Source organism: Piliocolobus tephrosceles, chromosome 4, assembly GCF_002776525.5.
Source record: "Piliocolobus tephrosceles isolate RC106 chromosome 4, ASM277652v3, whole genome shotgun sequence".
NCBI classification, from domain to species: Eukaryota; Metazoa; Chordata; class Mammalia; order Primates; family Cercopithecidae; genus Piliocolobus; species Piliocolobus tephrosceles.
The window spans coordinates 64135383-64163055 of record NC_045437.1 but is presented as its reverse complement, the minus strand read 5'-3'; the positions used below and the strand labels follow the sequence as shown (position 1 = coordinate 64163055).

General features: G+C 38.0%; 2 protein-coding genes across 4 annotated transcripts in view; one reads left to right on the top strand and one right to left on the bottom strand.

The window, feature by feature from the left end:
- DHX29 (DExH-box helicase 29) overlaps positions 1-5037 on the bottom strand; it is a 57428-nt gene extending 52391 nt beyond the window's left edge. For both annotated transcript variants that reach the window (XR_002731329.2, XM_023210529.2), the window contains exon 1: positions 4652-5037. Coding sequence is in view for 1 of the 2 variants with exons in the window: in XM_023210529.2 (XP_023066297.1) it covers positions 4652-4832 (181 nt within the window). In the remaining variant the exon portion in view is untranslated. The remainder of the gene's footprint in view (positions 1-4651) is intronic.
- Positions 5038-5046: 9 nt separating this feature from the next.
- Positions 5047-27673, top strand: part of MTREX (Mtr4 exosome RNA helicase) — a 128975-nt gene continuing 106348 nt past the window's right edge. Inside the window, exons 1-5 of one of the 2 annotated variants that reach the window (XM_023210530.2) lie at positions 5047-5401; positions 19571-19708; positions 21369-21435; positions 24893-24955; positions 25874-25986. In XM_023210530.2, coding sequence (XP_023066298.1) covers positions 5268-5401; positions 19571-19708; positions 21369-21435; positions 24893-24955; positions 25874-25986 — 515 coding nt within the window. In that variant the 5' untranslated portion in view covers positions 5047-5267. The remainder of the gene's footprint in view (positions 5402-19570; positions 19709-21368; positions 21436-24892; positions 24956-25873; positions 25987-27673) is intronic. The other variant, XM_023210531.1, reaches the window with a different exon arrangement.

Genomic DNA, 27673 nt, shown 5'->3' with positions numbered 1-27673 from the left:
TTAGCTAGGTGTGGTGGCTTGTGCCTGTAATCCCAGCTACTTGGGAGGCTGAGCTGGGAGGATTGCTTGAGCCTGGGAGGCAGAGGTTGTAGTGAGCCACTGGACAACAGAGTGACCCTATCTCAAAAACAAAAACAAACACAAACAAAAAAACTGGTTGGTTTTTAATTTACCCAGTTGAAAAGATTAAAGTAAATTCTCATTTGTCTCCTCCAAACAATTCACCTAAGAGTTTCAACTGTATCACTTCCTTGAAATGGGCTTATACTGCAAACTTCCAGAGGGTAAATAAAAGAGCTGAATTTCTGAAAAATGATCAGAGAAATCAAGGAACATTCACTGGGCCACATTCACTTTTGCCAAGTAAAGTGCATAAGATTTATGACAGCTACTCTCCTTATTGCCTGGAGACTTTTACAATTTTTGGTTTTCTGTTAAAGATGGCGGAAGTTACTGGAAATCTGACTGGAAGTAAGGATGTTAGTATGCAGTATCTCCAAGGCAAAGTATTATGAATTCCAAATTCATAAATGAAAGGTCATGGGACGACGCAACATATATAGCTGGCTCTCAAAAATATTTATTACATTAAAATTGAAGCACAGACAAACTGATTTCCTCAAAATGACTCAGCTAATTAAAAACAAAAATCAACCAGAATCAGTTTCTTATTGCCCAATATTCTTTTCTTTTGCTACATATTCTTTTTATACTGTATTTTAAAGGAAAAAACAATGCTAATGACCCACTATGACTAAGACATTCACTTTGAGTTGTTAGCACTCTGATTCCCTTCTGATCAACAGTGTGTACATCTGCAGAATGGTTAATCAAGCAAGGGACCAAAACAGGGACTGTGGTGGTAAACAGATCCAGTCCCTGTCCTCATGGGGCTTATAATCTGGAACAGTAATATAATTAGTAAGTAACTAGTTACTCAAATGAGTAATAAAGGGGAAGTGCAGAGTGCCAAGAGAATAGATGAGGGTGAACTGATGTAGTCTGAGCAATTAAGGCCTGTGAGGAAGTACACACTGCCAGGGCCGCCTGACTAATCATTTTGAAATGTAAACCAGCTAAAGTTTCTCCTTTACTTAATACCAACACCGGCCCCCACTTCCCATTGCACTTGCTCTGGCTCCTTCCCAGACTTCCAGCCACATTTTAACTCTTTTTTCCTTCACTCCAGCCACACAGCACTATCTTCTTACAACATGTCAAACTTGTTTCCACCTTAGGGTCTTTAGGCTTGTTTCTCCCTCTGCCACAAATACTCTGTAGATCATCTCAGTTTAAATGTTTTCTAAGGGAAGCTATTCCTATTCCAAACCAAAACAGACCCTCTGTTCTCCATTTAATCTTTACCAAGTCACCATTTTCTGTTCCTCATAGCACTTTTCCTATTTTGGTGACCCTAAAAAAAAAATTATAATGGCTTTTATAAATTTGTAACATCCATTCCCCATTCTTATTCCCCTCTTAAAATTTTAAGCCTCAGCTAGGTTCAAGAATTTTCAGAAACACAAGCCTCTTGGTTGGAAGAGAAAAATTACTGAACCTCTTATTTTGGTCTCAGTTATAACATGATAAAGCAGCTTAAAATTATAATTAGGCTAAGGAAGTGGCACTTCTAAAGCAAAAGCACAGGAATGGAAAGAAGAAAGAAAAGAAAAGAAAAGGCAAAGGGGAGGACAGTAAAAGAAAGATGGGGAAAGGTCTTGCTATTCCTATAACACTCCAGGCTTGCATCTCAAGGCCTTTCTGTTCCCTCTCCCCAGAAGGCTCTTTACCCAGTCATCTGTGTAACTACTTTACCTGCCTCCTTTCCTCAAATGTCACCTTCTTATATGATGCCTTCCTTCTGTGACCATCCTATTTAATACTGAACCTCTCCCCACCCTCCTCCCTATTTGGCCCCCTCAAACATTCTTTGATGAACAAATGAAATGAAAAAAACAAGAGTGGTAAGAATACCCCAAATTGTGCAAGCCATTTGGTGATTTTGTACCTCTACAATACAGGACAATTTTGACCAGCTGTGCTGTGTACAATCCTTCAAACTGGAAAGATAAGGAGGGATGGAAGTAGAGTAGAACCATTACATTTACATTAGGAACTACACAGAGTTGAGCATTTTTCCACTTTTTTTCTCCAAAACAGATTTATTATATGTTATACTATATATTAAAAGCACCCCAAAATAAACCCAAAAGTTATGTGCAAATTTAGTAGATAACCTCTAGTTTTTTTCTCTTGATTTCTTTGTCTTAATAATTCCTTTGAACTTTTCTTACTAGTTATCCAAGAAATTTTCTTCATGACGGTATGCACAGCACTGGAGTAGATACTGGGGAAATGTTAACACATATCCATAAAACAGTTCCTACCTCCTGTAATTTTGTAGGATATATAAAATGTATAATTCTTTATATATCATAAGGCAAGACCTAACTATCAAAAAGAATGATTTAAACAACTATGATACGTCAGTTGTGAATAGCAGGAAGAATTCAAAAGGGAGTTGTTATCTGAAATGGATATTTTAAGGTTTTGGTAGATGATGTTAGGGACAGATTGCACACTATGAAGAAAAACATGGCAAGAATAAATATGAAGACGAAGAAAGCCAAGAGCTCCATTTGGAGAAATGAAAACACACCAGATTTGCTATAGTTGAATAGAGGAAATATTAAAAGGCTAGAAAGAGGGTTTTAGAAGCTAGCTAAATGATTTGGACTTTATTGCAAAGTCAGTGAGGATGCCATGGAAGAAAACAAGAAGTGTTACACGACCAAAGCAGCATTTCTGAAAGACCAATCTGATGCTGATATGCAAGACCAACTGGAGGAAGCAAAATGTGCACAGCTATGGAGACCTATTAAAAGACTTTGTTGGTACTCCAGGAATTCACAGGTACCTAGACTAGGGTGTGAATTACACAAATGCAAAGTGAATTATGGAAAAACAGAAACAAGGAAGTCGAAGGAAAAGTTAGTTTGGGGAAAGAAGAGTAGTTTAGTACTAGCCCTGTTAAATTTGAGATGCTTGCAAAAAATAGGGTCAGAGGATCCAGGAAAATGTATAAATTGCCGACTTGAGCTTGAAAGACAGACCATCTATAAAGGAAAAGATAGAAGTAATGGAAATAGACGAACACTCCTAGAAGGGCTTTAGGAGTGAACTATACTGTCAAGGATTGACACCTTGAGAAAGGGTCACATTTTGGGGCTGGAGGAAAGGGAAGCCAAATAATACAACAAATGACTATCAGTTCAAATAATTCACAGGAATGTCAGTAAAAGACAAAGGAAAAGTAAAAAAGAGGCTGATCCACACAGTAAAACTGCCACAGTTGTCAGGGAGAAATTCTATGTATTTGTAATTACAAGCATACTAACTCTGTAGCTAAAACACTACAATAAATTGCAAGGCAAATAACTGTTTCCACCAGTTCTAGGTAAAGGTCTGGTACCTGCCTACTTTTTCATTTTTCAGTCTCATCTCTTTTCCTCCTTTGGCAATGCTTTATGTTCTATGAATTCCTCAAGAGCCCTAAGCTCTTTCCTGACTCAAAATTTTTGCACATGATGTTCACTATCCCCGCCTGGAACACTAATTTCGCCATGCTTCACAGAGTCAACTCCTTTTCATCCTCCTGATCTCAGCTTAACAGTTAGATTTCCAGACACTATCCATGATACCTGCTCATCCCCAGAAAAATTAGATTATCCTGTTAAACTGTCTTCCCAGGCTTTTCTTTGTGGCACTTATCTATTATAAGGCTATAAATATGTCTGTGTGCGTTATCTGTCAGTTAATGCCTATCTCTGACATTAGACTGGCAAGCTCCATGAGGTGATGTCTCTATTTTGCTCATCACATCCCTCATATCTTATCAGATACATACTAAATATTTGCGTATATACACATAAATGCTCAGCAAATATTTCTTGAATATTCCAATAAGTACAAGCAAACAACCCCAGAAGAACACAACAGCATGTAATTGTTCAACTTTTGAGCTCAACCGTAATAGTGGCCTGCTCATCTGCAGCAGGAATCGGCCATCTACAAGTTGAGTTGTCAAATCAATTTGTACAGTAAGCAAAAATACATGGCGGCAGAAACAAGCACGGACAATTTTACAATAGGTTACACGTAACCAATGTGTAACCAGTGTGTAAGTCCTGTAATTTTTATTAAGTACTGATTTTTCCAGAACGCATGGAGACACTAGATTGCTACTGAAAATGATATGAAGAACAGACAGAAAATGGGGCTGGCTGGCACCAGGAGGTCAGGAACTCCACTCAGTACTCGTCTTTGCATTCATGTAGCTAGCTGAGACAGTACTGAGGATGGATCCCTGCTGAAACAGAAGCTAATGCAATTATTTTGTTTTTAGAAGGGGGAAAAGTGTGAGTTAAAAGGGAGATGCCAGGCTGCAACAGGGTTACTGTCAGAATTTTGGAGGCCCAAAGAGCTTCGATTTTTAATCTAAGACAAGGCCATCCCATGGGGAGCTAACGGCCCGAGTGTTGGGAGATAGAAATGTTGGGCCCGAAGCTCCTCCCAGGTTCTAAGGTCCTTTCCTCAGGACAAGCAGCAGGGTCTCAGGGGAGACAGCCAGGGGCTGGGGGACCCCTCGTACCTTGCTTGATACGGGGCTCCCTGGCGCTGGCAGCGGCAGCAGGGGCCGGCCTCGACACCGGCTTTTTGCTTTGGGCCTCCCCGGCAATTCCAGCCTCTGTAGATTTGGCTCTAGAAGCAGACACGGCGGCCCGGACCACCGCGGCCGCTGGAGCCTTGTGTTTCTTGTTCTTTCCGCCCATGTTGCAGCTGCGGCAGGAGATCCTTCGCGGCCCAGGCCCCGGCGCCACTACTACACAGCCGAGAGCTCTTCACATTCCCCGGCTCCGGGGCCGCCACCCTGAGCTTCGATCCGGGCTTCTCGGGCCGGGGCGACCGCTGCCTCGCAATTGGTCGAATTCAGCAGGCTCCGCCTCGTCGAGTCGCCAGCTGCCTGCCACACGCCAGGCTCCGCGAGCCACTCTCGCTCTTTAGCCACTGAGCAGCTTATCCACTTCAGGTCCGAAAGGAAGGGAAAGCAGGGGGAAAAAAAAGCATCACGGGAACACTTTTGTTGGTCGTGCGACTCGACTACTTTTGTCTCCTGCGGGCCACTGTTGAGCCTTCACGAGACGTCACCGTCTTCGGTCGCGGGGCATCGTGGGTAGGAGGGAGATTCGCTCTCAAAGCTCCGAAAGATGGCGGACGCATTCGGAGATGAGCTGTTCAGCGTGTTCGAGAGTGACTCGACCAATGAGGCAGGAACCAAAAAAGACAAGGAAAAGGACAAGGGGAAATGGAAGGGGCCTCCAGGGTCTGCAGACAAGGCAGGGTAAGGAAGAAGTTCTAGCTGTTGCTTTTATTTTTTTTCTCGGTGCTGGGGAAGAAAACACTACTCTCTTAGGAAGGAGCACGAGAAAGTGAAGTGTACATTGAGTGGCGTTGGGAAGTTAAGGGTTTCCAGAAAAAAGTTGGAGAGGGTGGAAGAATGTTGTTTCGGGGAAGCGGGGTGTTGGCGTTTCGTGGTGTCTGCAAGCAGCGTGAGCTTCTGCTTCACTTCCCTTACGTTGATGTTACTGTTTCTATCCCCGTCTTCGCGGTTGTCTCCTGGGTTCTGTAGCCACAGCACCAGCACAACACCTGGCACATAGTCGTTAATAAACAAAACGAATGATTGAGTAAAGGGTGAAAAAGTTAAGAAAAAAATGATATGAATTGATTTGGAGGGGAAAAGGCAGATGATAACATGAGACGGGAGAGACATTTAATCTCCAAAATGTACTAGTTCTCTCTTCCGTAAAATGGAGATAATAGTGCCTACCACTGGTGGTGATGTGAAGATTCAGTGAGATATACGTGTAAAGTGCCTAACCGTGGTCAGCTAGCTATCACTAATAAATGCTAGCTACCGTGAGTTTATTGAGAAAAAATTTAAAAATTACTGGACCCTACCCATATGTTTAGACTGGTGCATACAGCCACCAGAAAGTGTACAGATCTGTTTATAGTAGAACAAGGAAAAGCTATTACTTAAAGTAAGGTGATTAATTATCAATCAATAAAATATACTGTTGGCATAGTGGGGCCAGATACCCAATAGATGCTTGAAATTAAATTAGACGTGATTTTGCTCTCAAGGAATTTTCGGTGCAGGGAAAGAGAACAGGTACACATAAAAGAGTTACAGTGTAGGTGAGGAGGTGATGAACTTAAAATGAATGGTATATACAATTAAGTGTTATAAAAGTACAGGAAAGGGAGATACCTATTTGTGACCTTCAGGAAGGCTTACATACAAGAGGATATTCTGAGTTGAGGAAGTTGTACTGTTAATGGTGCCAAGTTTGTTTCTTTGTTGTTAGGAGCGCGAATTTGGCAAGAGGAACTATTAAACTTAGGGACTACAAGAGTTAAGACTGGAAATATACATTGATTTGAGATCATGAGGGGCCTTGAATATCAAGCAGAGGAGTCTTAATTTCATTTTTAAAACCCTGTTGAACAAGGTGATTGGATAAGTAGAATGATAGTTTAGGAAAATTAATTTGGCAGTGGTTGGCAGAGTACTATAATAGTATAGGGAAAGAAGATAGACCCTCATAATGAGAAAGTAAATTAGGAAATTATGTTACCTGGTTGAAAAGATGAAAAGAACCTCAGCTCAGGCAGTGTCGGAGGAATGAGAAGGTACGAACATGTTAGGGAAAAGATGGACAGACCTTCGTTAATTAAGGGGAACAAGGGAAGGGAAGTCAAAAGATGTTTAATTTGCATGTCAGGGTGAAAAAAATGGGGACGTTCAGAGGTTTTGATATAGCGATAAAATTAATTTAGCTTAAGACAGTGTGAAGGGATGCTAGTATTTCCATAGGAAAATGTCCGCTGGGTAGTTTTAATAGAGTTTTGGAGAGTGACCAGGACCGGAGGTATATATTTGAATATCATTTGAATTGGTCTCCTTGAGGTGGAGATCCCTGTGGGAAAGTAAGTGACACAACACAGAACTTCTGGAGAGGGTACATAAGCCTAAATGAGAGATTAGAGGCATAACAAAATTCTCTCAGGAGTGTGAAATGTCACATAATGGAACAAAGTGGAAAAATAGTCTACTTGCATTAAGTTGGATTGGGAGAGTTTGGGGAAGCTTTTCAGAGAAAATAAGAAAGGAGGACCAATTATTTTTGTTTTTTTCAAGACAGGAAGTAATAGTTGCTAGAGTGTTTGAATGGGCAACTATGATGTTATGAAGACAATACATATGTAATTTACCATGTTAATATATACTTTACCTCAAATTTGCTAGGGTAAAATGAGTTTGATTTGCATCGTAGTTGGGGTAAGCTGTTTGACAACCTTCCAAAATGAAAAGAGGAAATAAAAATCTGATTTACATTTAATTGTATTAGAAAATGAATATTAGAGAAGGGAAATAAGAAAACAACAGAAGAACATTGGTAGCTTAAAGGGTTTTGTTTACTACCAACACTTGTAGCAAGGTCTTCTAGGTATTTTTAAGAAAAAAAATACTGGCCGGGAGCGGTGGCTCACGCCTCTACCCATTTTGGGAGGCCGAGGTGGGCAGATCGCCTGAGGTCAGGAGTTCAAGACCAGCTTGGCCAAAATGGCGAAACCCTGCCTCTACTAAAAATACAAAATTTAGCCAGGGCTGGTGGCAGGCGCCTGTAATCCCAGCTACTCGGGAGGCTGAGGCAGGAGAATCGCTTGAACCTGGGAAGTGGAGGTTGCAGTGAGCCAAGATTGTGCCACTGCGCTCCAACCTGGGCAACAGAGCGAGATTCCATCTCAAAAAAAGAGGAAAAAATCCTATTTGCTTGATTGCAGTGACCATACTAACATGCATAGTGTGATTCTCATGTGATCTGGGTAACATAGGAGGGCAAATCATGGAACTTCAGAGGAGCTTGCCCTTTGTTTAGTATTCTAGACCAAGTGGATGCTTTTTAAAAAAATTATTTCTTTATCTTTTAGAGATGGGGGTCTCATTTTCTCACCCAGGCTGGAGTGCACTGGTGCTTAGCAGCTTACAGTAACCTAGAACTCTTGGCCTCAAGCATTCCTCCCTGCTCAGCCTCCTGAATAGCCAGGAGTACAGGTGCACACCACCATGTCCTGCTAATTTTTAAAATGTTTTATAGAGATGGGTGTCTCACTGTGTTGCCCAGGCTGGTTTCAAACTCCTGGCCTCAAGCAATCCTCCCACCTTGGCCTCTCAAAGTGTTGGGATTACAAGCGTGAGCCACTGTGCATAGCCAGTGAGTACTTTTAAAAATAACTTTATGAGAATTGTAAAACTGTGTGTATTATTTATAAAATAGTATGAAGAGCTTCATGTACCCATAACTCAGCTTCACCAATATCAAGTCATGGTCAGTCTATTCCTACATCTTTTTTTTAATCAAATGCAAGTTTTTTTTTTCCCCTAAATATTTCAGTATTTATGTCATCCAGCAAAGCTAACAGTAATTCCTTAATATCGTTGAATACTGAATCTGCAGTGAGATGTCCCCAGTTGTCTCGGGTGTTTTTTGATTATTGGTATTTGAATCAGGATTCAGACAAAACCCTACACTGTTTTTATTGTTATATCCCTTAAGTATTTTATGCTACAACAGCCTCCCTCTTTTTTCCTTCTGCTATTGATTTCTATTTTGGAGGGATGAGTGAAGGGAGAAACCAGGTCATTTATCCTGTGGAGTTTCCCACATCTTGGATTTGTTTTCTTAAACTGTCATTTAACTTGCTCCTGTATCCTCAAGTATTTTCTGTAAACTGGCCTCATTCCTAGAGCTGCATTTTGTGACGTAATAGCCACTATCCTCACATAGCTGTTGAGCACTTACAATATGACTTGTCAGAATTGAGTTGTCCAGTGAGTGTAAAATGCACACCAGAATTGGAGAAGTTGATATGAAAATTGTAAAATATCTCCTTAATTTTAATTTGGTTGTAATTGAAATGATAATATTTTGCATATATTAGGTTCAATGAAAGATATTAAAATTTATTTCAATAGTTTCTTTTTACCTTTTTAGATGTGGTTATTAGAAAATTTTAAATTACATATGCAGCTTGTAGCTTGTATATGTATGTATATATACTAGACTGCTCTGATCTAGTGGCTTGAGTAGATTCAGGTTCAATTTATTTCCTATTTCATTACATCATAATGTCTGAATAGTCTACTGTTCTAAGATTGACAAGTTGGTGAAAATAGTATCACCTGATCCCTCATCCACCTTTCACATGATGGCTTTAGCACCTAGTGATAATTGCCTAGGTTCATTCACTAGTACTTGCACAGTGGCGATTTTCTATTTTTATCATTTCTCTCTGCATTTATTGCCTGGAATTCACCTATTAAAAAAGGCATTGTCTCATCAGCTGTTTGTTTACCTTGAAATACAGTTCATGAAAGACAGGATAAATGCTTGATCCTTTAACAATTTTTAAGGAAATAAGTTGTGCCCTAAGGAAGTTTCACTGGTGACCAACATGGGTGTATGATTATGTTTAGTTTCTTGGTGAATGAGTGGATTTTTATATATTTACTCCTTTGCACCTATTTCTTCTTCTTTTTTTTTTTTAATCTTACTGGGGTATAATTGAAGTGCAGTAAACCACCACAATCAAGATAAACATTTCCATCACCCTCAGGAGTTTTTTTGTGCCCCTTTTTAATACATCCCTGTCGCCACCTATGTAGAACTTATATTTTCTAGAATTTTATTTAAATACATTATGTATTCCTTTTACATGGCTTCTTTTACTCAACATAGTGCTTCTGAGATTCAGTCATGTGGTGTATATCAATAGTTTGTTTTTATTGCTGAATAGTATTCTGTTTTATGCATATACCATATTTGTTTATACCTCCGTTATTGGACATTTGAGTTGTTTCCGTTACATTTTTTGAAACTTGGATTTCCAATGTTTTGATCAGTGAGTGCTCTTTAGGTTGGCTCTTGTGTCTGTTTGACAATACATCATCAGTCTTTGATAGCTTATGTGCTTTCTGGATTTTCTGGACTCACTACACTTTCAGTGCCAAACTTGCAATCAGCCATATCTCTAAGGAGTCTCTAGTTTCTTATAATGAGAAGTGTTATTTTGTGCTTTGGGTACACAGTGCTACTGCTTTGCTTTTAGGTTTTTACAGTACAAAGAACTAGGGAATCTTTGTTATAAAAAATAGAATTCATACGGACATTTCCAATACAGTTAATATCACAGGGTTTTTATTTAACTTTTTGGAATTTTATAAATGTATCATTTCTGGTTTCTGTTAAAAATCCTCATTCCTAGGCCAGGCACATGGCTCATGCCTGTAATCCCAGCACTTTCTGAGGCTGAGGCCAGTGAATCACCTGCGCCTGGGAGTTCAGGACCAGCTTGGGCAACGTGGTAAAACCCTGTCTCTACAAAAAAAAAAAAAAAAAAAAAAAATTAGCTGGGTCTTGTGGCGTGCATCTGTAGTCCCTCCTAATCAGGAGGCTGAGGTGGGAGGATCGCTTTAGCCTTGGGAGGTTGGGGCTGCAGGGAGCTGTGATCATGATTCTGCACTCTTTTCTGGGTAACAGAAACAGACATGTTTAAAAAAAAAAAGAAAAGAAAATCCTCATTCCTGCTGATAATTACATAATTAAACATTTTCTTATATATACTTATAATAGTTTAAAAATAATTTTGCTATTAATAAGATATTGAATGCAGTTGAGGGCAAAATTCTTTTTGCCCTCAGAATATATCATGGTAACAGTGAAAATATACTCTGTAGTAGTTCTTTTCTCTAAATGTTTATGCCACTAATTTGATATTTATTGTGTTCATTTGTTTCAGTGTATTTACAGTTTTTAAGAATTGCTAAAAATTTTTAAGAAACTGTAAAAGATTTTATAGTTCCAAAATCAAAGTTTAAAACAGTACATTCTTGCTTCCATCCTTACCCCTTCTTCCATTTCCTCCCTCCCCTTTAGTTTTTGCTTTGTCTCATTTGTTTTTGAAAATACCAAATTGCATGTACATGTTTGTCTATCAGTTTTCTTCATTTCTCACTTCTTGCGCAAAAGGTAGCATTAAAAACTGTTCATCTGTTTTTACTTGATATTTTGACCAAGAGATCATACTATATCAATATGTAGAGAGCCTTTTTTTTTTTTTTTAAACAGCTGCATAGTTGCAATCCTTCAATCAATGTTCTGTGAATGGACATGGTATTATTTTCAGTCTTTTCCTGTTACAAATGATGCAACAATGTCTGTTTTGTACAAGTCTGTTTCATGTTGTTGTTGTTTGCTGTTTTATCTTTGGAATAGATTCTTAGAAGTGGAATTACTAGGTCAAAGAGAGTAACTAAGTAGGCATTTTTGCTAGGTATAGCCAAATTCCTCTCCACAGGAGATACACCATTTTGTGTTTTCAACAGTGTGGTAGCAATGACAGTCCCCCAGTGATGTTCATGTCCCAATCCCTAGAACATTTGAAATTGTTAGGTTACTTGGCAAAGGAGAAAGTTGCAGATGGAGTTCATGCTGCTAATCAGTTGACCTTGAGGTGGAGAGAGAATTCTGGATTATCCAGGTGGGACGAAAGTGATAACAAGGATTCTTAAAGTGAAAGAAGGAAGCTGAAGGGAGAGAACCAGAAAGACAGCAACAATAGAAGGGTTCTGGCTGACTTTAAAGGTGGAGGAATGGGGTCATAAGCCAGAAAATGTGGGTGATCTCTAGAAGTGGAAGTGGCAAGGAAATGGATTTTCCCCCAGAGTCTTCAGGTAAGAACACAGCCCTGCCAACACAGTACCCTAATTTTGGTCTTATAAAACCTATATTGCACTTCTTTCTTACTGAACTATAAAACAGTAAATTTGTCCTATTTTAAGCCAACCGTCCCCAACCTTTTCAGCACCAGGGGCTGGTTTCATGGAAGACAATTTTTCCACAGACCAGGGGTAGGGGGATGGTTTCCGGATAAAAGTCTTCCACCTCAGATCATCAGGCATTAGATTTTAATAAGGAGTGTGCAACCTAGATTCTTCACATGTACAGTTCACAGTAGGGTTTGTGCTCCCATGAGAATCTAATGCTGCTGCTGATCTGACTGGAGGCAGAGCTCAGGCGGTAAAGTTCACTCACCCGCTGCTCACCTCCTGCTATGCAGCCTGGTTTCCTAACAGACTATGGACTGCCTAGGGGTTGGGGGCCCATTTTAAGCCACTGGGTTTATGGTAATTTGTTACAGCAGCAATAAAAAGTTGATACAAACAATAATGTGGGAGAGTATTTTATGGCCTTTTTCACACAGTGTATTGAACTTGGATTTTTGTCAGTGAGATAGATGATTAAATGTATTTCAATTCGTGTTAATTTATATTTCTTTTTGTATGAATGAAGCAAAGCATCATAAGTTCAGAGGCTATTTGATTTTATTTGTGAATTGTTCATACCTTTTTTTTATCTTGAAAAAAGTGAATAGTTGGTCCTTCTTAATTTTTAGGACTTCTTTATAGACCAGGAATATTATTCCTCTAACGTAAATTGCAAATGTTTTCCCCAGTGTTTTGTCATTCAGAAAAATTTTAATATAGTCACATTTGTCATTCTTGTTGCTCTTGGATTTTTTGTCATGTTTTCTTCAAATCATTGTATGGTTTTGTTTTTTACATGTGCATCTGATCCATTTTAAACCAGTGCTTTTCATTGTGTTAAACAGGTTGCCCAGACAGTCGAAAATCATTTTGACAAATATTTGTAATTATTTTTATTATATAAATTTTTTTGAGACAGAGACAACAACCACAGAAAAAACACATATTCCATTGTGGCGTAGAACAATAGTTAACCCATTGGGGATTACTATCAGGTTAACTTCTTTGTAGCTCTCAAAATAGAACTATTTCTGAGTATATGTGTACTTCATACAAATTTTCATCAACTAAGAAGGTGTTTGTTCTACACTAGCATTTTAAAAATAGTCTGTATTTATGATTGTGTATAATTGTACAGAGAAGTACAAGACTGTGGAGCTGGGGGCAGTGGCTCATGCCTGTAGTCCCAGCTACTAGGGAGGCTGGGGCCACCCTGGATGATACAGCCAGGACCCAACTCAAAAAAAAAAAGGAAAAAAAAAAAACCCGTGGAACACTTCCATGATTGTTTTATATCTCAGCAGAAATCAAATAAACGCAGTTAGAAGTTACAACAGAAGTGTTACTACTGCCTTCACAGAAATAACCATCAGAAACTATCGTGAACACCTCTACACATACAAACTAGAAAAACTACAAGAGGTAGATAAATTCTTAGACACATACACCCTCCCAAGACTGAGTCAGGAAGAAATTGGTTCCCTAAACAGACCAGTAGTGAGCTCCAAAATTCAATCAGTAATAAATAGCCTACCCACCAAAAAAAGCCCAGGACCTGATGGATTCACAGCAGAATTCTACCAGATGTACAAAGAAACGCTGGTAGCATTCCTACAGATATTATTCATAAAAATTGAGGAGGAAAGACTCCTCCCCAACTTACTCTCTGAGGCCAGCATCCTGTTGGTATCAATAATGGGCAGAGACATAACAACAGAAAACTTCAGGTCACTATCCTTGATGAACATCAATGCAAAAATCCTCAGCAGAATACTTGCAAACCAAATCCAGCAGCACATCAAAAAGCTAATCCACCATGATCAAGTAGGTTTCATCCCCAGAATGCAAGATTGGTTCAACATACAAATATCAATAAATGTGATTCATCACATGAACAGAGACTAAAGACAAAAAACCACATGATTATTTCAATAGATGCAGAAAAGGCCTTTGATAAAATTCAACACCCCTCCATGTTAAAAACTCTCAATAACCTAGGTATTGAAGGAACATACCTCAATATAATAGAACCATCTATGACAAACCCACAACCAACATTATACTGCACAGGCGAAAGCTGGAGGCATTCCCCTTGAAAACTGGCACAAGACAAGGCTACCCTCTCACCACTTCTATTCAACATAGTATTGGAAGTCCTAGCCAGAGCAGTCAGGCAAAAGAAAAAAATAAAGGCATCCAAATAGGAAGAGAGGAAGTCAAATTATCTGTTCACAGACAACATGATTCTATATGTAGGAAACCCCATAGTCTGGGCCCAGACACTCCTTCAGCTGACAAATAACTTCAGCAAAGCTGCAGGATACAAAAGTTCGTGTACAAAAATGTTTAGTATTCTTACACACCAACAATAGCCAGACGGAGAACCAGATCAGAAAGGCAATCTCATTCACAGTTGCCACACACCTCCCCCGCTCCCACACACACACACACCCTAGAAATACAGCTAACCCGGGAGGTGAAAGATATACGCGATGAGAATTACAAAATACTATTCAAAGAAATCAGAGAAGACACAAACAAATGGAAAAACACCCCATGCTCATGAATAGGAAGAATCAGTATCATGGAAATAGCTGTAGTGCCCAAAGCAATGTACAGATTCAATGCTATTCCTATCAAACTACTAATGACATTTTTCACAAAACTAGAAAAAACTATTTTAAAATTTATATGGAACCAAAAATAGCCAAGGGAGTCCTAAGCAAAAAGAACAAAGCTGAAGGCATCATGTTACCCTACTTCAAACTATACTACAAGGCTACAGTAACCAAACAGCATGATACTAGTACAAAGCAAGCACATTGACCAGTGGAACAGAATAGAGAGCCAGAAATAAGGCTACACATCTACAACCATCTGATCTTTGACAAAGCTAACAAAACGAAGCAATGGGAAAAAGACTCGCTATTCAGTAAATGGTGCTGGGATAACTGGCTAGCCATATGCGGAAAATTGAAGGTGGACCCATTCTTTATACCATGTACAAAGATCAACTCAAGATGCAAAATCCAAAATTACAAAATTCCTGGAAGACAACCTAGGCAGTATCATCCTGGACCTAGGAACGGGCAAAGATTTGATGACAAAGATACCAAAAGCCATCACAACAAAAGCAAAAATTGACCAGTGGGATCTAATTAAACTTAAAGAGCTTCCATACAGCAAAAGAAACTATCAACAGAGTAAACAGACAACCCACAGAATGGGAGAAAATTTTTGCAAACTATACTGTTGACAAAGGTCTAATATGCAGCATTTATAAGCAGCTTAAATTTACAGGAGAAAAACCACCCTATTAAAACGTGGACAAAGGACACAAACACATTTCTCAAAAGAAGACATACATGGGGCCAACAAGCATATAAAAAAAGCTTAATATCACTGATCATTAGAGAATTGCAAATCAAAACCACAATGAGATACCATCTAACACCAGTCAGAATGGCTGTTACTAAAAACTAAAAAAATAAGAGATGCTGTCAAGGTTGCTGAGAAAAGGGATCGCTTAAAACTGTTGGTAGGAGTGTAAATCAGTTCAACCGTTGTGGAAAGCAGTATGGCAGTTCATCAAAGAGCTAAAAACAGATATACCATTAGACCCAGCAATCCCATTACTGGGTATATACCCAGAGGAATATAAAGCATTCTGCCATAAAGACACATGCTTGTGAATGTTCATTGCAGCACTATTCACAATAGCAAAGACATGGAATCAACCCAAATGCCCATCAATGACAGATTGGATAAAGAAAATGTGGTAATATACACCGTGAAATGTTATGCAGCCATGAAAAAGAATAAGATCATGTCTTTTGCAGGAAAATGGATGGAGCTGGAGGCTGTCATCCTTGGCAAACTAATGCAGGAACAGAAAACCAAATACCGCATGTTCTTGCTTATAAATGGGAGCTAAAAGATAACTTATGAACACAAAGAAGGAAACAACACACACTGGGGTCTACTTTGTGGGGGGTTGGAAGGAGGGAGAGGAGCAGAAAACAGAACTCTTGGACACTGGCCTTAATACCTAGGTGATGAAATAATATGTACAACAAACCCCCATGACGTGTTTAACTGCGTAGCAAACCTTCTCATGTACCCCCAAACCTAAAATAAAAGTTTAAAAAGACCAAGTACGTCTGCTTGGCACATGTTCTTCTCTAGGCGAGACACAATGGTTGTGCACAACGGTCACTGCTTAACTTTTCTTAACACTTAACAGTGTGAGTACTTAAAAAAAAAAAAACAACTTATTTGGCATAATTTCAGACTTAGAGAAAATATGTAATAATGGCACCAAAATTCTTGTACACCTTCACTCAGATATTCTAAATTTTAACATTTTACCACGTTTACTTTTTCCTCTCTTCCTCTTTCTTCCCATACATGTGTATGTGTATGTGTATGTTTGTGGATATATGCTTTTTTCTGAACTGTTTAGAGTAAGTTGCAGATATGTTGCCCGTTTACCTCTAAATTTCTAAGTTGCTTAGTGTGTGTTTTCTGAAGATGAGAGCATTCTTTTATGTAAACACAGTTCAGTTTATAGTTATCAAAATTAGGAAATTATATATTGATAACAGTACTGTTACCTAATCTGCAGACTTATCTAGATTTTATCAATTGCTTTAATGTCCTTTATAAGAAAATAATTCTATATAGAATTAAGTGATTTGGTTGTCATGTCTTTTTTCTCTTATGTAGTATGTACTAGTCTTTGAATTTCATGACCTAACATTTTAGAATGTGTTGCTAGGTGTTGCCAAATTCCTCTATAGGTTAGAGATGGATTTTTATCCTCTGTGATTACAGGCTAGTTATCCCAGTTTGGGTTTGTTGGCCAATAAGTTATAATTAGATGTTGGCCAAATTTGTTGTTTGGGTTTAATGACCAATTTGGTGCTCTTTCTTGTGCTTTATATAGAGCATGCTACCCTTATGAACTAAGAAGAATAACATTCTCAGATGGTTTCAGTAAATTAAAACCTTATCCTTAAAATGTAAGCCGGTTATCTGCAACACTTCATTTCCAGCCTTCCTGGATAACTTCTGTGTTTGTGTGCAAGTTCCACATGTGACATACATAACAAGTTATGAGAGAAATAAACAACTGGAGTCCTTAAAGTCTGACATACAATATTAAAGAGTAATATAGCACTTCTGACTAGAAGTGTTCTACCATGAATTTCAGTTTCTCAAAGGTTTGGGAACTTTCATGTTTCTTTGTTTTATAGACTTGAACCAGCTCCTGATAGTGTTTTAAATACAGTGGCTTAGTTGTTGCTTACTCAGAGATAGAATAATAGAATGTTACACTTAGAAAGGATCTTAGTTATTGTCCAAATGTCTTATTTTACTGAGGCCCAAGGATGTTGATGGCCTGTCCAGAAGAGGTTCGCAAAATGGGACTAGAATGAATAGCTTTTTTGCAAAATTGGGGGTGACAGAATTTATAAATTTTAGGTTTCGCTAAGTATCAAAGAATGAACTTCATTATGGAAAGGTTGTTCAAGCATATGGATCAGTATTATTGTGTTACCCTATATTAAAAATTCTTTTTTTTTTTTTTTTTTTGTTTTGTTTTTTGAGACGAGTCTTGTTCTGTCGCCCAGGCTGGAGTGCAGTGGCGCGATCTCAGCTTACTGCAGGCTCCACCTCCCAGGTTCACCCCATTCTCCTGCCTCAGCCTCCGGAGTAACTGGGACTACCGGCGCCCACCACCACACCCGGCTAATTTTTTGTATTTTTAGTGGAGACAGGGTTTCACCATGTTAGCCAGGATGGTCTCTATCTGCTGACCTTGTGATCCACCAGCCTCGGCCTCCCAAAGTGCTGGGATTACAGGTGTGAGCCACTGCACCCGGCCTAAAAATTCTTTAAATAGAACATAAAAGTGTGCAGATTATGGGATGGATTTCTAGAGTATGTGAACACATCCATGCAGCCACCGTTCTGTGCAAAAAATAGAATATTACAGAAACCCCTCTGTGCCCCTTAGAGAAATAACTATCCTGGTAACAACATGTGTTAATTTTTTTGTTTGGGACTGTTTTGTAAGTGGAATGATACAAAATATATTTTTATGTTTGGCTTTGGCTCAAAATTGTTTGCACAATTCATGACCGTAAATGGAGTAGCAGTTCTGAGAGTGTGACTGTTTTGTTATGGGATAAGAGGGGCAAATTCACAGTTTTCCGAAAAGTCTATTAAAATATCCTGTCCTTTTTTAGTTACATATCTGTATAAGGCTAGATTTTTCTTCATATGCTTCGACCAAAACAATGTGTCTTAGCAAGTTGAATACAGAAACAGGTGAGAGTCCTGCTGTTTCTGTTAAGCCAGACATGAGAAGTATATAAATATAAAAACTATGCCATTCTCATTAAAATTTTTTTACAAAATAGTTATTTTTTTACCAAAAATGTTACTCATGTTAATATGTAGTGGTTTTACTATTGCCATTTTAAAGTGAATTAATAAGTATTTTAAAATTTTTTAGTTTTAATATCTAATATTGCAGATATCAATAGATATAACCACATAAACAAAATTCATTAGAGTTTCTCATAACTTTTAAGACTGAGAAAGGATTCTGGGACCAAAACGTTTGAGCCACTGACCTAATATTATTTAATTTACAATTCTGTCATAAGTAATGATGTTGAGCTCCTTTTCATGTGCTTGTTGCCCATTTGAATATCCTCTTTTCTAAAGTAAGCCACTAAGTCCTTTGCTCATTTTTTTTTATTGGGTTATCTTTTAATAATTGATTTATAGTCCTCACCCCTAATTTTGTGTCCTGGTTAAGAAGTCCGGAAGATAATTTTCTCATTTTATCTTCTAGATTCTTTGTTTTTTTTTTTGCCTTTTCACAGTTAGATCTAAAATTCACATGGAATTGATTTGCTCTGTCTACCAGGCTTGCTCTGTCTACCAGGCTGGAGTGCAGTGGCACGATTGCAGCTTATTGCAGCCTCTGCCTCCTGGGTTCAAGCAGTTCTCCTGTCTCAGCCTCTTGAGTAGCTGGGACTACAGGCGTGCGCCATCATACCCAACTCATTTTTGTATTTTTAGTAGAGATGGGATTTTGCCACGTTGTTCAGCCTGGTCTCTAACCCCTGACCTCAAGTGATCACCCATCTTAGCCTCCCAGAGTGCTTGGATTACAGGTATGAGCCACCGTGTCCGGCTCCAAACATCATTTATTGTCACTACTTTTGACCAGCAAATCTAATCACAAAAAAAATTTTCTTCCAAATAGTAGTATCATGGCTTTAGAGAAAGCATTAAATGTTTGCTAAAGTAACTCATGTTAATGTCTAATGGTGTTTTAATTTACAGTTTTAAAGAAAATATATTTAATAGTTATGTTAATGTGAATTTTAAAATAATTTTAAACCTTCAAAGAAAAATGAAATACAAATGCGGTAGTATTCAGTTTTACTAGGTATTCTGGGCTTTAGCCAGTTGTTGTTTGTAATATTCATCTATTTAAAACATGACTTTCTGTTAATGGTGTAGAGCAGTATTTTATGATGTTGCCTTTAAAGTAAAAGTGGATATTGCAGAATTCATTCCAAACTATTTACTTTTCAGGAAACGTTTTGATGGTAAATTACAATCAGAACCAACTAATAATGGAAAAAATAAGAGAGATGTAGATTTCGAAGGTACAGATGAACCCATTTTTGGAAAGAAGCCCAGGATAGAAGAGTCAATAACTGAAGACTTAAGGTAATATTTCCAAAGTCCTAAATGTTAATAACTCATAATTCAGGTGGTTGCATGAGATTTTAAAACTTGTTTCCATGTTGCTACTTAGATATATGCCTGTGTTCAAGAAATGAAGGTATTCTTTCTATTTTTATACAGGCATGTAAATATAGAGAACACTTACCGAAGTTTGGGGACTTGGAATGCAATATAGAAAATACGCATCTTTTAATACTTCAGAATCCAGTTTTGAGAAAAAAATCTTAACACCTGATTTTTTTTAAAAAAAGAAATACATTTTCTTTATGTGTTAACGCCTCAGGAAAAGGATAACTGGAAGAGTGTAATAAAAGAAAAAAATAAAGCTAACTCAGTGGAAGGAATAAGTGGGAAGGAACATTAGAGGGAATTAGATTTTCATTGTTGCATGTAGAATAGAGTGGCTGTGCATCTCAAGACTCCTGCTATGGTCATCTGTGGCTGGAATCTGATGTTGGAAGCTGGAACTTTCTAAATGTTGATGCCAGTACCCTTGGCTGACCGGTTTTCTATTGTGGTAATGATCTTACAACTTTGTTTCTCCCTTCTAATGTGCCATATTCGAACTTGGCACTACCATGAAGAGTTTACAATTTCTGTAATTTTTTTTTTTAAACCAGTTAACTTTCGTTATAGTTAGTAAAATTATCTCCTATAAATGGTGATAGATGTGTCACTGGAATATTTAAGATGCTCCGTTTTCCCAGGCTACTATAATGTTACAAAATAATATTTTGTAGTTTAAAGTCATTGTTACTTGTTTGTAACTTTTCAGTTTGTCCAAAGTAGTATTATTGACTTAAATCTCAGAAGTACAGTAAGATAATAATGAATCTAGCACAGAAATACATCTATTTTTCTTCAGTTTATTCAGTTTTGCCTTTTCAGAGTCTAAACAGATGAGCATAATGTAGGATTTTGATGAGAATAAGGAACTTTTTTTTTCTTTTGAGGCATTGTCTCACTCTGTCACCCAGGCTGGAGTGCAGTGGTGTGATCACAGCTCACTGCAGTCTAAACCTCCCCAGGGTCAAGTGATTCTCCTGCCTCAACCTCTTGAGTAGCTGGGACTACAGGTGTGTGCCACCACGTGTGCTAATTTTTGAGTTTTTTGTAGTGAGGTTTTGCCATATTGCCCAGGCTGGTCTTGAACTCCTAGGCTCAAGTGATCCACCCACTTCAGCCTCCCAAAGTGTTGGGATAATAGATGTGAGCCACTGTGCCTGGCCGGGAACACTTCTATAAATAATAGCAACAAATGAATTGGGCTAGTTTATTTTATACTTTTTATTGTGCAATGGTTTATAACCAGCTTATGTTTTGAAGTGGTGACAGTGCTTGGTAGAGGTACTTTTTATTCAAAAGAGTTATTGGAACTAAGCTGACATAATTATTTGAATATTCCTTGGCAGTATGTTCTGTATCTGTAATAAAGGATGTTAACTGGTCATTTTTAATTTTCAGTGTGTATTTGCATAATGTGAAAACATTTCTATGTATTCTTAATAGCCAAAGTTTTTCCTGTGTGGAATACTGATGATTGGACATTGTCATTTTCCTTAACAGTGCAATGTGAGGCTTATTATCAAATTATAGAAAAGTAATTTATTTTTGTGTAACTTTAAACAATATTTTTTTTAAGTTTGGCAGACCTGATGCCCAGAGTCAAGGTACAATCAGTTGAAACTGTTGAAGGTTGTACACATGAGGTAAGCACAAACAACATACTGAAGGTTAGTGTTATAAATGGGATTTTTCTTTGGACTATCTAGTATGATGATCAGCAGACAGTTTAGCCGTGAGGGCCTTGGAAACAATAAATAGTTTCCATGGGGTACCTAGTGGAAGAGTTGGGGCTTTGTAATTAAACTTGGGTTCAGATCCTCCCCCAGCATTTTTCCTAACTATAATCTTGGGTAAGTTTCTTATTTTGACAGCTTTTTTTTTTTTTTTTGGCAGAATTTCACTGTTGTCACCCAGGCTGGAGTGCAATGGCACGATCTCAGCTCACTGCAACCTCTGCCTCCCGGGTGCAAGCGATTCTCCTGCCTCAGCCTCCTGGGTAGCTGGGATTACAGACACGCACCACCACACCCGGCTAATTTTTGTATTTTTAGTAGAGACAGGGTTTCACTCTGTTGGCCAGGCTGATCTCAGACGCCTGACCTCGTGATCCACCTGCCTCAGCCTCCCAAAGTGCTGGGATTACAGGCGTGAGCCACCACGCCAGGCCAATCTTGGGTAAATTTCTTAACTTCTTTGTTTATTAAAAAACATTATTTTTTTGAAGTTTTAAGATTTGCAATAAAGGGATCTCCTTGTGGTGTGGTTGTGAGGATTATAGAAGTAAATTAGGTAAAGTACCTAGCATAGAATAGGTGTTTAGAACATTCCTACTCCTAAAGTTAAGTAACAGTGCTACTTTTGAAGGTTACATGCTATTTCATGTCTTGCTCCATTGACTGATAAATTGCAGTTTCTTTGTTCTGCCACAAGATGGTGGTCAGTGATAGCTTGTATCCATTTAGAAGTGAGAATTTATGCACATTAGGGACAAAATGGAACTATAACACTGTTTTCTTCTCAAAACTTTTTATTATAGTATAAACATTATAGCAAGTTATTTTTATAGGTAATTGGAGAATCTCATTAAAAGTCTATTGAATAAGCAGAGTAATCCAAATTAAAAAAGGCTTTTGATGTAGGTTTAGAACTTTATCTTTTTTAAAAAAAAAACTTTAGATTCAAGAGGTACATATGCAGGTTTGAATTTTTTTTTTTTTTTTTTTTTTTTTTAAGAGTCTCACTGTGTCGTCCAGGCTGGAGTGCAGTGATGCGATCTCAGCTCACAGCAACCTCCGCATCCCAGACTCAAGCAATTCTTCTGCCTCAGCCTCCCAAGCAGCTGGGATTACAGGTGCATGCCAACACGCCTGGCTAATTTTTTTTATTTTTTAGTTTTTATTTTTATTTTTAGTAGAGACTGGGTTTCACCATGTTGGTCAGGCTGGTCTCAAACTCCTGACTTCAGGTGATCCACCTGTCTTGGCCTCCCAAAGTGCTGGGATTTCAGGCGTGAGGCACTGTGCCTAGCCATATGCAGGTTTGTTACGTGGGTATATTGTGTGATGCTGAGGTTTGGGCTTCAGTTGAACCTGTCACCCAAATAGTGAACATACTACCCAATAGGTATTAAATAGTTTTTGAACCCTTTCCCACTTTCACTTCCTGCTTTTGGAGTCCTCAGTGTCTATTGTTCCTATGTTTATGTCCATGTGTACCCTATGTTTAGCTCTCACTAAACATAGCAAGAATTATGCAGTATTTGATTTTCTGTTTCTGCATTAAATCACCTAGGATGATGGCCTCCAGCTGCATCCATATTACTGCAAAAGACATGATTTTTAGAAATTTATCTTTTAAAATATTTATTTTTCTACCGAAAGTCTCTTATGTTTTAGAAATAGTACATAGTGTCTGACAGGTGCGATGTCCATTTGATCATTCAAGATACCTGAGACCCTATTCAGTTATCTGGGCTTCTAAAAGATGGAAAAGCATAAACATGACTGGGCGCGGTGGTTCATATCTGTAATCCCAGCACTTTGGGAGGGCGAGGCAGGTGGATTGCCTGAGGTCAGGAGTTTGAGACCAGTCTGGCCAGCATGGTGAAACCCCGTCTCTACTAAAAATACAAAGAAAATTAGCTGGGCATGGTGGTGTGTTCCTGTAATCCCAGCTACTCAGGAGGCTAAGGCAGGGAAATTGTTGAACCAGGGAGTTGGAGGTTGCAGTGAGCTGAGATCGCACCACTGTACTCAAGCCTGGGCGACAGAGCAAGACTCTGTCTCAGAAATAAATAAATAAATAAATAAACTCTATTTTCAAGAGGTCAGAAGCCCTTTCTGTGCTCCATGATTATCTTTAAGCCCATCATTCTGTCACATCTTACTTTCTCAGCAGGGTGACTTTTCCTCTTCACAGGCTTGAGGATATCAAGTTGAAATGTCCTCTGATTATAACCTCCATCACCAAGGCTATTTGCACCTGTCACATTCCCCTTCCAGACTAAGGATGGTTGTTCTGCCAGTGTTGTTGGTTGTATCTTATTCTATCTCCACAAAGACTTTATTTATTTTTAATTATTATACTTTAAGTTCTGGGGTACATGTGCAGAATGTGCAATTTTGTTACATGGGTATACATGTGCCACAGTGCTTTACTGCACCCATCAACTTGTCAACCTTCATTAGGTATTTCTCCTAATGCTATCCCTCCCCTAGGCCCCCACCCCTCTACAGGCCCCGATATGTGATGTTCCCTGCCGTGTGTCCATGTGATCTCATTGTTCAACTCCCACTTACGAGTGAGAACATGCAGTGTTTGGTTTTGTGTTCTTGTGATAATTTGCTGAGAATGACGGTTTCCAGCTTCATTCATGTCCGTGCAAAGGACATGAACTCATCAGCTTTTATGGCTGCATAGTATTCCATGGTGTATATGTGCCACATTTTCTTTATTCAGTCTGTCATTGATGGACATTTGGCTTGGTTCCAAGTCTTTGCTGTTGTGAATAGTGGCGCAATAAACATACGTGTGCATGTGTCTTTGTAGTAGCATGATTTATAATCCTTTGGGTATATACCCAGTAATGAGATTGCTGGGTCAAATGGTATTTCTAGTTCTAGATCCTTGAGAAATCGCCACACTGCACAAAGACTTTATTAATTTCCTTTTCCCTTAACTATCTCTAGAGTCTCCTTTTTTCTAATTGCCATTCCCTGTCAGCATATGAGCATTCAAAAGTTTCTCTTTTTGTTCTATGTTGTTTTCTACTCACTGTGTTGTTATTCTTCTGTGTTGTAGTAGTTTCAACTTTAATAAATACACAGTTTCTTCAGGGAAATAAACATCAGCTTTCAGTTATTACCCGTAGACAGCAAGTAGATGTAATTTTTGAGTGTCGAAACTAGCTTTTTGCCTTGTTCTTAAAGACAGTTATTTGATTTACAGTGTCTAAGACAGTTAAAGTTCATCACTCTGGTTCATCTGTTTTATTTTCCAAACCATCATTCATTATGGAATGCTAAATACATCAGTTGTCAAATAGTTGGTGAGGTATTTTGTTTTTTTTTTTTTTTTTTTTCTTTTTTACTTTGTTACCAGGTTGCGCTTCCTGCAGATGAAGATTATTTACCACTTAAACCTCGAGTTGGAAAAGCTGCTAAGGTCTGTACTTTGGGTGATGCAGTTTATATAGTTTTGTGAGACTCTCTTTTTCTTAAAATTCTTATTTCAAATGAGATTTTTATATTTCCCAGAACATACATATGTATGTATCAAAAACAAGCCAACCAAAGACAAATATAGTGAGAACGGAATTAGTTAACAACTATGCTGGAAACCGGCTATCACGTAATGAGATTTTAAAATATTAAAGTTGTGATTCTTAACCTTTTAAAAGGAATGAAAGTTATCAGCCTTTCTACAGAAAAAAATATATGCGTACTAGTTTTTGCCTATAGTTTTAGGGTTTTAACAGGCTTCTAATGAAACCTGAACTCCGCTTTTATTAGACGGATTTTGAAGGCCTAATAGACCTTAAAAGGCCAAGAAATTTTAAGGTTTAATTTTCCAAGTAATTTTCTGTAAATAAAAAAGGCAGTATGGTAGAGTATGCATAAACTCTTAAAGTCTAATAGATGTAATGTTCTGCCTCTACAGAGTGAACTTTACTGGGAGACTTCACTTTTTAGAGCCTCAGAGTTCCTGCCTGTGAAAGGAAATAATATCTATGATAGGGGTTGTTGTGAAAATTAGTAATAATAAATGGAAAATGTGTTACACAGTGCCTGGCCACAGAGCTTGTTTTTGATAAATGGAAATGATTATTTTGTTATTAATATAATACGTACCAACATAATGTAATAATCAAAAGATTAGAGAGCAGAAAGCTTCTATGTTGTTTGGGCAAAAATGTAGTTTACTGTTCCTTATTTTCACTAATGTGTAGTATGTTTTCTAAATAGAATTATAAAGGAATACTCCCAGAATGTTTTGGGGGGTAGCCTGCTTGTGTTTTGATTTTAAGTATGCTCTGATACGACTAGATGTTTTTATGCAGATATTAATATTTTGTTTTTATAGGAATACCCATTCATTCTTGATGCTTTTCAAAGAGAAGCCATTCAGTGTGTTGACAATAATCAGTCTGTTCTAGTATCTGCACATACATCAGCGGGAAAAACAGTATGCGCTGAGTGAGTAGCTTTCTTTTTAAAATCACTTTGTGTCTTATTTCACTCTTTAGAAGTTTCTTTTTTGTTGTTTGTTTAATTTCTGCAAGTGAAGATGGTTTTACTTGTCCCTCTTGAACAATGTCTTGTCTTATTGAACCTTTAATACGGTGTTTAATTGAAGTAATAAAAGAGGACATTCTTTTCTTGTTCCTCATGTTAGGAGAAAAACACTCAGGCTTTCATTGTGAAGCATGATATTACCTGTTGGTTTTTCACAGATGCTTTTTATTTATCAGTTTGAGGAATTTCTGTTCCTAGTTTGCAGAGATTTTGTTTGCGTATGTATGTATATGTGTATAAAATATTTAGATACTAGATTTTGTCAAGTGCTTTTTTTGCATCTATTGATGTGATTTTTTTTTTTTTTTTTTTTTTTCTTCTGTGCAGTCATGGCTCGCTGCAGCCTTGACCTCTGGGCTCAGGCAATCTGCCTGCCTCAGCCTCCCTAGTAGATGGTACTAAAGGCATGCACTGTCACACCTGTCTAATTTTTTATTTTTGTTTAGAGACAACACAGGGTCTCAAACTCCTGGGGTCAAGCAGTCGTCCCACCTTGGCCTCCCAAATTGCTGGGATTACAGGCATGAGCTACCATGCCTGGCCATGTTTTTGATATGTTTCTTAAATAAATATGTTTCTTAAATAATTTGACATGTCTGATAAGTGACGTTTGATCTTGTTTTCTGTACAGCATCATTTCCCTTCTATCTGAAGAAATGCCTTTAGCATTTTATTATAGTGCAGTTCTACTGATGAGAAGATCTTTTACTTTTTTATTTTTGAGAGGTATTTTCCTTTGGTATAGAATTGTAATTTTCTTTTAAGACTGGCTTTTGACTTGCATAGTTTGTGACAAGAAATCCCAATATACCTTTGATCCTCTGTACAGAATGTGTCTTTTTTCCTCTGGCTGCTTTTAATATTTATTTTGATCATTGATTTTAAGCAGTTTGTTTTTTATGTACTTTGGTGTTATTTTTGCATGTTTTTTTCTTGTCTTAGGGTTTGTTTTTGCAGTCCTCAGTGCTCTTGTTCAAGGACTCTATATTGGGCCACTTAAAGTTGTCTCAATACTCACTGATACTATATTCATTTTTTTTTCTTTTGAGTTTCAGTTTTGGATCATTTTTGATGCAATGTCTTTAAATTTATTAATCTTTGCTTCTAAATTTTCTAATCTGCTGTTAATCTCATTGAGTGCTGCTTTTTTTTTTTTTTTTTTTTTTTGAGGCAGGGTCTTGCTCTGTCACCCAGGCTGGAGTGCAATGGCACAAACACAGCTCATTTGCATTCTGAAACTTCTGGGCTCAAGCAGTCCATCTCAGCCTCCTGAGTAGCTGGGACCACAGGCATGCGCCACCATGACTGGCTAAGTTTTTGATAATTTGTGGAGATGAAATCTTGCTATGTTGCCTACACTGGTCTCAAACTCCTGGGCTCAGGTGATTCTCCTGCCTTGGTCTCCCAAAAGGCTGCGCTTACAGGCATGAACTGAATGCATTTTTCATCTCAGATATTATATTTTCTTTACTAGAAGTTCAATTTATTTTTGTTTTCTTCCGTGTCTTAGCTTTTTTTAGCTTCCTTTTTTTTCTTAATGTTTTCTTCTATTTCTGGTTTATAGGAATGCAGTCCTATCTGCTTGAAC